We start from the raw sequence: 13,623 nt of genomic DNA on the forward strand, positions 1-13,623 counted from the left end.
AATCTGATGGAAAACCGACGAAATTACGCTCTCGTGAATTTTGCTAGGTCAGTGACATTCACGCATCTGCGATTTTCCCCACTTTGAATCCCATTTTAGGCCGATTACATTATTCCAGTCGACCAAAGTCTGAACTATTTCACTAGTATTACTTCTATTTTATCGCTGAGCACAAGAAATCACCCACTCAACTATTTCAACTACCCAATAGTGACTGGAATTCGGTAATTTGGCCAATTTCACAAAAAGTTCAAAATATTCAAATTTCAAAATAGGGTCCAGAATAAACAATCCAGGCATTCCTGGCACTAAAATAACATTATGTTTTCAGGCTTTACAAATGAGTTCAACTTTGATTTTTTATCCATATAATGAATTTTTATTCATACCAAAAAATAGAAGATTTACTGTTATGCAATATTGTAATAATTGTATAAATAATATCGGTGCATTAGACCCACCAGTTGACGTGTATTGGATGCATAACGACATTTATTTACATTTGAACATCGGCAAAAATTGAACATTTCCGCTACTTTGAGCTCAGTTTCAAGCCATTTTCACCACTAAACCTAATCAAAATTATCTCTATTTCTGTAATATATCTTCCATTCTATCAACTGAGACCAAGAAACTGTGAATAGAACCCTAAAAAGCATACATAAATATACCACAGTCACTATTTTAATAAAAAAACACTGCTTTAATTAAAGTGTTTTAATAAAAAAAAAAATGGCTTATCTGAGTGAGCTGAGCTCATGGCATAGAACTACGGCTTGGATCCTGGCTTCAAAGCCATAGAACTACAGGACGGACCCTCAAAGGGTTAAGTAATATGTAAGTTTTAGGATTAGTTTGCTTGAAAGGCTAAGCATAACAAAAGCTTTCTTTTTAACATGCAGTTTTACGAAATAACATTTATACAGGTCAGCCATCACTAATCCGGCATCACTGGGACCTGGAGTGTGCCGTATTAGTGAGTTTGCCGGATTACAGAGTGGTTAGGTTAGAATACACTTAATTAACCTATCATTTTCATCACTGCTTTCTCCTCCACTGGCTTGCTGCTGTGGATTTACAACCATCTGCACAATTTCTGAGTCAGTATAATGATGAAATTTGAGTCGGTAATGAAATGAGTCAGTATAATGAAATCTGAAATTATGCTAGCCGAAATTAATGCTGAATTACTGACAGAACCGGATAACTGATTCCCGGATTAGTGATGGCCAACCTGTATTGTAACTGTATAACAGGAGCAAAAGGCTAGTAACCCCTTGTCGTATATAAATTATTAAATGCAAAGAGAAGAAAAACTTTTGTTTCTTCTTTGGGTTACCCTGCCTCAGTGGGAGATGGCTGGTGTGTTGAAAGAAAACAGAACTGTATAAAAATGTAATCAAATGAGCTGTAGTCTTTTATGTAACTCCTCTATGTTCATAAGAAATATTTTTTTTAACACTACTTCCACCAAGGCAAGGTGACCCAACAAAGAAAATACTTTCAATGTCACTCATTTAATCACTGTGTTGCCAGAAGTGCATTGACATTACAGTTCAGATGACTCTGACTGCATCCCCATCCCTTCTTTAGACTGCAGGCACTGCAGTTCCCACCTCCAGGACTCAAGTTTGGTTAACTGGTTTCCCCAAATCCATTCATAAATGTTTCAGTGTTCACACTCCAACAGCATGTCAGATCATTAAAAACCACATGCCACCACTCATTCTTTTCTACCAAGCTCACACAAGCTCCTCACCAGTATCGAGGCACCTCCCTATAGGGGCTTAAATTAATAGAATGCCACAATAAACCACCACCACTTGCAGCAATGTATCAAGGTGTTGGTACCATCCAATCAGTTAAGAATCTACAATGTGTTGCATTTATTATTCAGATATCCTTCAACCATTTTAGCTTTTAAAATAAACATTTGATTTTACAGACATCGGAAATACGAGACAAAATCCGCCAACTTATTAAATTGGAAAAGAACAAAGTCCATTGGTTACAGAATTGAACGTTCTTGTTACAATTAGAGTTAAAAAGAAAAAATTATCTCAATCACAATCATCATTACTGGCTACTCATTCCCCCCTCCCCCCCACTAGTCCATTGAAGCAAGTGTTAACTATGTACAAGGCATTTCTGTAGAAAAACATTTCTTCACTAACAAAAAAAAAAGTGCACATCTTATTTATGCTTATTGTAATATCTAATAAAAAAAATTCTGCAACAGAAAAAAAGTGATATAATTCAACTTACCTGCCATACTTGACCACTGTGATGAATCACTCTGCTTTAGTACATGCCATCTGATGAAAGAAGAACTCGTGTAGAATTACTAAAGAAATAGTAATTTGACTGAATGAATGCCATATCCTTAGAAATATCCTTGAAATATTATTAGAAAATACTAGAAAATCCTTAGGAAATTTTTTGATTTACACTGTGCAAGTATTTGGTTAAGCATATAATATTAATGTGTATTATCATTCATAGCTGGGATGATGACACTCTCTGTCTCCTTTATTCCCTACATTCTTATACATTCCCATTTTTTGCTTCTATGGATTACAGATTTCTCAACGCACCATTAACCAATTTTTTTCACCCTCATCAATTCTATGATTCACCTTGTCTTTCATAGACCCATCTTCTGACAAGTCCACACACAAATATCTGAAAACATTCATTTCCTCTATGCTCTCTCCTTCCAATCTGATATCCAATCTTTTATTAACTAAAGTTTTTTGTTACCCTCATCACCTTGCTCATTCCAATGTTCACTTTTAATTTCCTTCTTTTACATACCCTCCCAAATTCATCCACCAACCTTAGGAAATTCCCTTCAAAATCTCCCAAAAGTAGTGTTATCGGTAAAAAGCAACTGTGACAACTCTCACTTTGTTAGATTCTTTATCTAGCAATCCCACAACTTTCCCCAACACCCCAGCATTCACCTCTCTTACAAGCCCATCTATAAATATATTAAACAACCATGGTGACGTCGCACATCCCTGTCAAAGGCCTACTTTTAGAGAAAAATAATCTGCCTCTCTCCTACATACCTTAACCTGCACCTCACTATCCTTGAAAAGCTCTTAAGTGGTTTCATTAACCTATCACCTATTCCATACATTTGCAACATATGCCCCTATCCACCCTGTTATATGACTTTTCCACATCTATAAATGCCACAAAATAGTCTTTACTCTTATCTAAATACTGTTCACTTGTATGTTTCAATGTAAACACATGGTCTACACATCCTTTACCCTTCCTAAAGCCTCCTTGTTCATATGTGATCATGCTCTCCGTCTTATCCTTAATTACTTCAATAACTACTGTACACCTTACCAGGTAGGTATACTCAACAGACTTTTTTTTTTTTTTAACAAGTCGGCCGTCTCCCACCGAGGCAGGGTGACCCAAAAAGAAAGAAAATCCCCAAAAAGAAAAATACTTTCATCATCATTGAACACTTTCACCTCACTCACACATAATCACTGTTTTTGCAGAGGTGCTCAGAATACAACAGTTTAGAAGTATATACATATAGAGATACACAACATATCCCTCCAAACTGCCAATATCCCAAACCCCTCCTTTAAAGTGCAGGCATTGTACTTCCCATTTCCAGGACTCAAGTCCAGCTATATAAAACAACCGGTTTTCCTGAATCCCTTCACTAAATATTACCCTGCTCACACTCCAGCAGACTGTCAGGCTCCAAATATCATTTGTCTCCATTCACTACTATCTAACATGCTCACGCACACTTGCTGGAAGTCCAAGCCCCTCGCCCACAAAACCTCCTTTACCTCCTCCCCCCAACCTTTGCAAGGACGACCCCTACCCCGCCTTCCTTCCCGTATAATGCTTAAACTCTTTTGTCCCTGGTGCCTTTATACAAAGGAACTATACATGCTCTTTGCCAATCCCTAGGTACCTTCCCTTCTTTCATACACTTATTAAATAAAAGCACTTTCCATGTATGCACATGTCTGTCTATCTAGAAAAAAAAAAAAAAAAAACAGCAACTCAGGACAACTGCTGGAGGTATGAAAGGCAGCACAAACACACAGGTAGCATTAAACTAAAGACCAATGTCACTGACGTGTATACAGTAAAAGCCCCATATCCACAGATTCAGTTATCCAGTTTACCATAGCCAAAAAATAACCCTTAATTTTGCTTAATAATGGCCCAAAGCACAAAACTAGTGATAGTGGCAGTTCTTTAAAGCCTAACAGAAGCTGTGAAGGGCTTTCCATCGGTGAAAAAAGAGCTAATTCTTGACTTATTGTGAGCAATTTATCAATTAAACTTTATCAAAGGCATGTATGTAAATGAAAAATGACATATATAGGATTTGCTACTATCTGCAGTTTTGGATATCCACGGGAGGTCTTGGAACGTATCCCCCGCCAAAACGGGGGAACTACTGTAGTATGCAAGATTATGGAGATTATCAGGAGAAGAATGGTGGAGTATCTAGTAATGGATTCATATATAACAACCAGCACATCTTAAGAGATGGTAAACCCTGTGTCACAAACTTGCTCGAGTTCTATGACAAGGTAACTCAAGGAAAGAGGGATGGGTAGATTGATTTTCTTGGATTGTAGGAAGGCTTTTGACACAGTGCTGCACAAGAAATTGGGTCAAAACCTAGAGAAGCAGGCAGGAATAACAGGGAAAGCACTACAATGGATCAAGGCATATTTGACAGGAAGGAAATGAGTGATGGTCCATGAAGAGGTGTCAGAATGGGTGCATGTATTGAGTGGGGTTCCAGAAGTATCAGTACTAGGGCCACTTCTATATTTTGTATACGTGAATGACATGATGAAAGGGAGACAGTCAGGGGTATCGGTGTTCATGGGTGATGTAAACTAATGAGGTGAATACAAACAGACATGGACCAGGAAAGGCAACAAATAGATCTGCACAGGCTGCAGGTCTGGTCTGACAAGAGGGTCCTGGGGTTTAACCACAGCAAGTACAAAGTTATGAAGCTTGGGAAAGGGCAAAGAAGCCTGCAGACAGTACAGGCTCAAGGGGCAAAGGGTGCAAACCCCACTCATGGAGAACATTAGAGTGAGTATTACACTGAGCATATCACCTGAGGCACAAATCAACCAAATAACTGCTGTAGAAAATGCACAATGACAAATCTAAGACTAGCTCTTAGAGATCTAAGTAAGGAGTCATTTATGACTTTATACATATATACCTTGTATGTCAGGCCCGTACTGGAGTATGCGGTACCAGTATGGAACCACACCTGGTCAAGCATGTCAAGAAATTGGAGAAAGCACATTTTGGGTTACAAGGGGGATGGGATATTATATCTATCCTAAATTTAAAGTAGTAACATTAAGACCTGAGAATGGCATCAGGTAGGGTAGGCTCCAAAACCTGGTGGTCCCTGGTCAAGGACAGACAAGGTTATCTGCCTGATGAACTTATTCCACCTCTAAATCGACAGGATGGGACCACCTCTACTAGTAGTCAAGAGAAGGCGGACCTCTTTGCTGAACACTTTGCTACCAAAATGCAAGTTCCTGATCCAGCAAGGGACCCTCCTTGGCTAGCTGCAAGAACTGTATCAAAACTGTCAGTGGTGACAATAAGGCAGGAGGTGCATTACCTTCTTAAATCGCTTCACCAAGAAAAGTCTGTGGGCCCAGACAAGTTGAGCCGAAGATTGTTGAGAAGATGTGCAGACCAGCTAGCAGCACCTCTAACTCGCATCTTTCAGCACTGCCTAGTACAGTGTAAATGGCCCTCTCTATGGAAAGAGGCAAATGTAGTCCCTGTTCACAAAAAGAAGAGCAGAGCAGAAATCAGCAACTACAGACCAGTGTCACTCCTGTCAATCACTGGTAAGATCCTTGAGACAATAATCTCAAGACAAATGACAGAGTTTTTTGACTACCACTCACTACTTTGTGATCGTCAATATGGCTTCAGGAAAGGTTACTCTGCTGCTGATCTGTTATTAAACCTCTCCACTAAGTGGCACCAGTCAGTGGATGAATCCAAAGTCAGCTGTGTGGTAGCACTGGACATTGCTGGCGCTTTCGACCGGGTGTGGCACCAGGGCCTCTTAGCAAAACTTCAAGCACTGGGAATTGCAGGCTCTACGCTGTGTCTTCTCAGTGATTACCTTCATGGTAGATCTCTAAGTGTAGTTCTCAATGGAACGGAATCAGCAAGACATCCTATTGGGGCAAGTGTTCCACAAGGAAGCGTGCTGGGTCCATTGTTATGGAATGTCTATTTCAACGACCTTCTTCATCTCATCCCAGAATCACATGCATATGCAGACGACTGTACACTGACATTCACTTATCCAAGAGAAGAAATGCCAGCTGCTCTAAGCTACATCAATCACCAGCTGAGAGCTATATCAGCTTGGGGAAATAGATGGCAAGTAACATTTGCACCTGAGAAAACGCAAATGATGATCGTCTCTAGGCACCATGATGGTAATGCTGGTGCAGTAGTAAGGATGAATGGGAGAGTGTTGGCAACTGGAGAAGTTGATATCCTTGGGGTGAAATTTGACTCCAAACTAACCATGAAGAACCATGTTGTAAATCTTGCAAACAAGGCAGCCAGGACGCTTACAGCACTTCGCCGTATCTCGCATCTGCTTGACAGTAGGGGTTGCAAGATCCTGTACGAGGCACAAGTACGCTCACACCTTGAGTATGCTCCACTTTCTTGGTTTGCCTGCCCCCCCTCTCATCTGCGACTGCTTGACAGAGTAGAGAACAGAGCAAGACGTCTCATCTCTCACCTGGACCCATCTTGGATAGATCTGTCATTTCAGCAGAGCCTTCAACATAGGAGGGATGTGGGTGGCCTTACTGTTATGTACAAGGCCAATATTGTCAAAATACCACACTTGGATCCACTTCGAGGACAGCATGAAACAAGCTTTTATGCCACAAGACGGGCAGAAAGCAGCAACTTCACTCTGGCTGTACCCTTCTCCAGAACATCACTCCATCTGAGATCATACATACCCAGGATGACTTGAGTATGGAACACATTCGTACAGCATAATGATGTCAACGAGATAAAGTCAGTTGATCAAATGAAAATGCTGGCCCACAGATGGCTCCAACTTCATCCTGTTCCCTACTTGTATGTCTCATAACAATTAAAATGCTTTCAAATGAGCTGATGTAGGTAACAGCTCTTAGCTTGCCATTAAAGTTAGGAATCCTAACCTGTAAATAGCTTGTCAATAAAGCTAGGGATCCTTAACCTTTTCAAACCCTGTGTAAAAAAAAAAAAAAAAAAAAAAAAATGGCAAGTCACCAAGCAACACTGCCAGAGAAGATGATCTTGCATGTTCTCTGATCATAAGATTGAACCCAAGTATCACATAGCATCACTTGAATTTCTAGGGCGGTTGAAGAGGGGTGGAAAAAAAAATCTGTAAATGAATGCAAATGATCTCTTTGATGCTTCAAACCCAATAGTCAGTCAGAAGCCTACAATAATTTTCTACTAGTGAATAGTTTGCCCATCCAGTATACAAATTTAGTAAAACTATCAGTAGGTATGAATCTAACAACTTAACCAAGCCTAACCTAAACCTAAATTATGTTGTTGGATAACTCTTGGTTATACTTTAACAAGTCATTGAACATGCCACCTGGATAACTTGCTGATGTCGGCGATCTGATAAGTCGATGACTTCGCCTGACACCCCATACATTTTTGAGTAGCCGTTGATATATTTTTTGAAGTCGCCGACTAGCTGGCAGAATAATTCACTGATGATGGTTATTTTGAAATGGCAGAGTGTTCTCCTGATACCAAAAGAAAAAATATTTGTTAATGTCTGAAAAGTCAGACACCATTTTTACAGTATTTACCAAAAAGTAAAAAATCTTCACCGTATTACTGAAATATAAAAAGAAAATAAATTTATTCATCATTAAAATTGAGGCTTAAGTAAATTTGTTTAGTTACAGATACACACAAGTACAATTATCATATATAGCTTAATATGTGTAAATCACCTAGGACAACCCAAAAAAGTCAAAAAGTGACTTATTAGCAATGGGCTCCTTGTAATAACTCAATACTTATTTAAAGCTTAGCTATAAAGTACAGTAAAAATTAGTCACAATTATAACCTTAAAAATTAAAACAGCTAAGTAACTGAACTTTGTGAAAATCAGTTACAGTAAAAGGAGACACTAGGAATAAAGTGAACTGAATTATTTACATAAAAACGTTCAGCTTACAATAACAGGTACACTAATGTTAACTATACAAGAAATCCCTTTCCTCCCTTTCTGTAGCTTCATTCATTAGGTACATTTTAGCTCTCTTCCTGAAGTGGATCATGCTAGGACAAGCTCTGACATGTGCAGGCACTCTATTTCATTCTTTTATTGCTATATAGTAAAAGGTGTTTAAAGCCTGACCACCTACTGTAGGTACTACAAAACTGTTCACTTCCCTTAGTATCATACCTCTGAAGAATTACCTTTGAAGAATTTCAAGAGTATATCTACTCTCTGAGCCCGGCCATGGGCCAGGCTCGTCTGGTGCTCGCCTGGTCAATCAGGCTGTTGCTGCTAGAGGCCCATGGCCCCACATATCCATCACAGCCTGGTTGATCTGGCACCTGGTGAAGATACTTGTCTAGTTTCCTCTTGAAGGCTCCATACTGGTTTTGGTTCCCAACCTTGACAAATTTGGCAGCCAGATACTCTGGACACTGCTTGTGAGCAATTTTATAAAAATGATTCAACTTCAGTTGCTTTACTCCGTCTTCCACTACTAAAATCTAACAATATCACTATGTACTCAATAACAAAGATGTCCATTATCTATTTATAAATGAGACATTTGTCTGGCTACAAATATGATGGATTCAATGTTGAACAGGTATAATGACCCCCATATACACAATACACAAATAACCTGCACATAAAAGAGAGAAGCTTACGACGACGTTTCGGTCCGACTTGGACCCCCATATGCAGAACAATCCTTCACTGGGTCATGTTTTGCACACGGCTGACCAAAATGTAGCCCCAATAAAAGTTGGTTTTTGCATACTGTGTCTTCACACTTGTACCTATTAGAATCATGACTTTACATCCAAATTCAGCATTTTCATAAGAACTGCAAACTTTATATAAAAATGCAAAGTAAATTTCCTTTCTTATTTTAACTTTGAAGTTTGGTATTGTTTAGTTTTAGATGGTATCAATATATTAAAGCTATAATAACCGAAAAGAGGAATAAATTACATATATTAAAGACTGTAAGAACACTTCAGTTACAGTATAATTCTGTGAAATGAGAAAAGTTACAATGTTAAATTAGAGATATATGTAGCCAGCGCTTGTTATAATTCTTACGGTTTATTTGAGATATAAGGACCCCATAAGCACGTTTTTTCGTGTATACTAATATGTAATATGAGCTACGGCAATAAAAAAAGATAATTTTTCAAGGTTAAATAACGTAGGTCTACGCAAGTGGCAGATACAAAGGCTGGGTCAAATGTACCTCAGGGTAGAGTAATTGTACAGTGAACACTCTTCTGCACTCACCTGACAGCTGGTCTCAGCCTGCAGGGCTCTCAGGGGCTGTGGTAGTAAGGAGGAAGGTGAGAGAGGCTGGAGAGAGGCAGGAACAAGAGACTCACAGTGGCAGCAACACTTCTCCTCACGATGTAAACAAACTCACACAGATGGAGTCAAATGAGCTCTACTCAGCCTCACTCATAACACATTAAATAATAGAAGAACCATCCATTAGTGGCGTGAATAGTTTACTTCGACTTATTTTCATCATTGCTTTTTGTTTTAGTAACACGGTATACAATATCCCACTGATATAGCGGTTATAGAGGCTCATTATATACATGACGCCATGCCAGATGAAAATTTTTTTGTTTATTCTATTTATTGAGAAGCCACAGTTAACGTTAATGATTTATAGCAATATAGCGAGCATAATAAAACGATCTGCACACAATTAATGTTAATTGACATTAATTGTATTATGACATAATTAATGTATGGCGACAATATCAGGATATTCTGTATTGATTTGTACACTTGGCAACGGGTGGTGCCATCCCGGCCGCCCGAGAACACCCGCTGCCACCCACCTCATAAATCAATATAATTAGCACGTATGATTTCCTCACTCGCTTCATAAGCATCTTGAGATTGTTATCGGTAACTTCAAGGAATTTTCCTGCAAGTTATACCTTCATGGTCTCGTGGTTCTGGTATATAATGCGACAAATTATCGCACCTTGTCATGGCACTCTGCACAGTCTGGCGCGAATTTCAAATGTGCGACAACTTTGCGGAATAATAATAATAATACTAATAATAATAACAACAATAATAGTCTTTATTTTTATAAGTACATGATACAACTTATACAGACCATACCTGACATCAATGACATACTATATAGAAAGTCCCTGGTTATGCAGAGCATTTCAGGCAACTTAAGTTAATATTGTCCCCCAGGATGCGACCCACACCAGTCGACTAACTCTCAGGCACGTACTTCTGCTAGGTGAACAGGGACAGCAGGTGTAAGGAAACGCACCCAATGTTTCCACCCGTACCGGGGATCGAACCACGGACACTTAATGTGTGAGCTGAATGTACTACCAACCGAGCTACAGAATACTGACAGTGTTGTCGTAGTCACGACAGGAATACTAAGTGTTCATATAGGGTGGTAGTACGCTCATGTGCATGTGTCTGTGCGTGCGCCCTCGTGTGTGTATGTGTGGGCGCGCGCGCTCGTGTGGGTGTATGACCCACTTAATATTTGTATTTATAACTCATTACAATTGTGACCAGGTGTGGACGTATCAGTGGCTCATTACTTTGTAATTTGTTCATGACTGTAACCATGTATAGGAGTGAGGCTGATTCATTACCTTTGTAACTTGCCATGATTGTGACCAGATCTACCTGGAATTCATTACCTTTGTAACTAGTTCAGCTATCATAACTTTGGGGTCCAGTCCAAGTCCATGATGACACTCTTCAGGTCACTTGTTTTATCTAGGCTGGAATATTGCTGCACACTAACAGCACCTTTCAAGGCAGGTGAAATTGCTGACCTAGAAAATGTACAGAGAACCTTCACGGCGCGCATAACGGAGATAAAACACCTAAATTACTGGGAGCGCTTGAGGTTCCTAAACCTGTATTCCCTGGAACGCAGGCGGGAGAGATACATGATTATATACACCTGGAAAATCCTAGAGGGACTAGTACCGAACTTGCACACGAAAATCACTCACTACGAAAGCAAAAGACTTGGCAGACGATGCAACATCCCCCCAATGAAAAGCAGGGGTGTCACTAGCACGTTAAGAGACCATACAATAAGTGTCAGGGGCCCGAGACTGTTCAACTGCCTCCCAGCATACATAAGGGGGATTACCAATAGACCCCTGGCAGTCTTCAAGCTGGCACTGGACAAGCACCTAAAGTCGGTTCCTGACCAGCCGGGCTGTGGCTCGTACGTTGGTTTGCGTGCAGCCAGCAGTAACAGCAGTAGTCTCTTGATTTGTACTCCTTGGAATGCAGGTGAGAAAGGTACATGATAATGTACACTTGGAAAATCCTAGAGGTATTAGTCCCAAATCTGCACGTGATAATCACTCCCTACCTGTATGAGGAAATGACATCTATAATAAAATCAAGAACTCCAATAAAACATCCTTCTTGAAAGACGTCAGCATGGTATGACAGCTGGGAAAAAAAGATGGGTGGTAGGGACGGGGCTGTCTTGGATAGTGCTCCTGAGGGTGCTAGTGCTGTCCTGGAGGAGAGTGCTGAAGATGCTAGTGTTGTCCTGGAGGAAAATGTTCCAGAGGGTCCTAGTGATGTCTTAGAAGATAGAACTTGTGAGGGTACTAGTGTTGTCCTGGAGGACACCGAAGACAACCTTATTCAGTCCACAGAGGTTTAAAATAGAGATACTGCTGGAGATTGATCAAAATGGGATGATGCCTCAGGGAACAGTGTCGACACACTACCAGCAAAACCTGGTGGAAGCACTGATGTCCATACAGGGGTAAAAGATATTGAGGAAACAGGAAAAATGAATGCACCAGCAGTGAACGCAGCTACAATAAATCCTAGCAAACAGAAATACAATCTATGTAAATACTATGCCTTGGGTATCTGCAGGCAAGGTATATCTGGTAAAACAGGTGGAACATGCACCTTTGACCATCCCAAAAAATGCCGCACCCACATGACAACAGGAGAGTGCAACTTCCTTTCTTGCAACCTATTTCACCCAAAAATGTGTTACTCATCAATCCATGAAAGAAAATGCTGTAATGCATACTGCCAGGCACATCATCTAAAGGGAACTAGAAGACACAGACCAGCCAGACTATGGGGAACAAAAGAGAGGACCCACAACCTCCCCAGGGGCAGAGGTCTTTTAGGGCCAGAAGGGACAAAAGTCTGGCAAGAAATGACAATAATCCTACACCACCTGAAAACACTTCTGGAGCAGAGGCACGGACATTGGCCTCTACCCCAGAACAACAGATATTAGAGCCAGCAAATAAAACCCCCCTAAATTCCACCAATACGACATTTGTCTTTGCAAACATACAGGGTCTAAAGCCGTCAAAAATCAACAAAATTCCTTACATCAAGGGACTGCTCACGGAGTCAAATGCAATGTTTGCAGCATTCATAGAGACCTATATAAAGGATCATTATGGCAACGAAATATGGATCCCTGGTTATAACCTATTCCGATGCGACAGACTAAACAGGCAACAAGGGTGGTTGGCCTGTATGTCACAGAGTCGCTCATTTGGACAGAACTGCTAAACACCTCAAATGATGTAGTTGAAGTTTTGGCGGTAAAGATCGAAAACCAAAATCTTGTCATTGTGGTAGTATACAAGCCTCCAGATGCAACTTCCCAGCAATTCCAGGAGCAGCTTGAGAAAATTGACCACTGTCTGGAAAATCTCCCAAATCCTGCCCCAAACATTTTGCTACTAGGAGATTTCAACCTGAGACACCTAAAATGGAGGAGTATAGCCAACAATGTTTTAGCAGAGATCACCCCGGGAGGCAGCTCATGAAAATTCACACACACACGAACTATTAAATCTCTGCAACAAATTCACCTTAAACCAGCAAATAGTTGAGCCTACAAGAATAGAAAATACGCTGGACCTCATCTTCACTAACAATGATGATCTGAAACGTAATATAAATGTATCACGGACAATACACTCATAAAAGAAGTACAGACATGTATTCACAGAGCTCCTGACCAACAAAATGTGAGCAGTCATGAAGGACTCTTAACGAAATTCAATTTCAATAACTAAAACATACAATGGGACCAAGTAAACCAAGTCCTAACTGAAACAAGCTGGGAAGATATCCTAAACAGCACGGACCCGAACATCTACTTTTAAAAAATGAATTCTGTGGTTCTTGAAATCTGCTCAAGGCACATTCCATTAAGAAAAAGAAAGAGAAGATGTAAACTAGAAAGAGAGAGACACTCCTTATACAGACAAAGGCAAAGAGTCACAGAGCTGCTGAGTGAGGT

The 13,623-nt window shown here is 40.1% G+C and overlaps 1 protein-coding gene across 2 annotated transcripts in view; it reads right to left on the bottom strand.

Moving 5' to 3' along the window:
* LOC128692648 (zinc finger protein 271) overlaps nt 1-9,756 on the bottom strand; it is a 63,886-nt gene extending 54,130 nt beyond the window's left edge. The window contains exons 1-3 of one of the 2 annotated variants that reach the window (XM_053781899.2): nt 9,600-9,756; nt 7,679-7,835; nt 2,266-2,315 (exon numbers count right to left, since the gene is read on the bottom strand). In XM_053781899.2, the coding sequence (XP_053637874.1) occupies nt 2,266-2,315; nt 7,679-7,737 (109 nt within the window). In that variant the 5' untranslated portion in view covers nt 7,738-7,835; nt 9,600-9,756. Of the gene's footprint in view, nt 1-2,265; nt 2,316-7,678; nt 7,836-9,599 lie in introns of those variants that run through there. The other variant, XM_053781908.2, reaches the window with a different exon arrangement.
* Nucleotides 9,757-13,623: the final 3,867 nt, after the last annotated feature.

Source organism: Cherax quadricarinatus, chromosome 6 (assembly GCF_038502225.1).
Source record: "Cherax quadricarinatus isolate ZL_2023a chromosome 6, ASM3850222v1, whole genome shotgun sequence".
NCBI classification, from domain to species: domain Eukaryota; kingdom Metazoa; phylum Arthropoda; class Malacostraca; order Decapoda; family Parastacidae; genus Cherax; species Cherax quadricarinatus.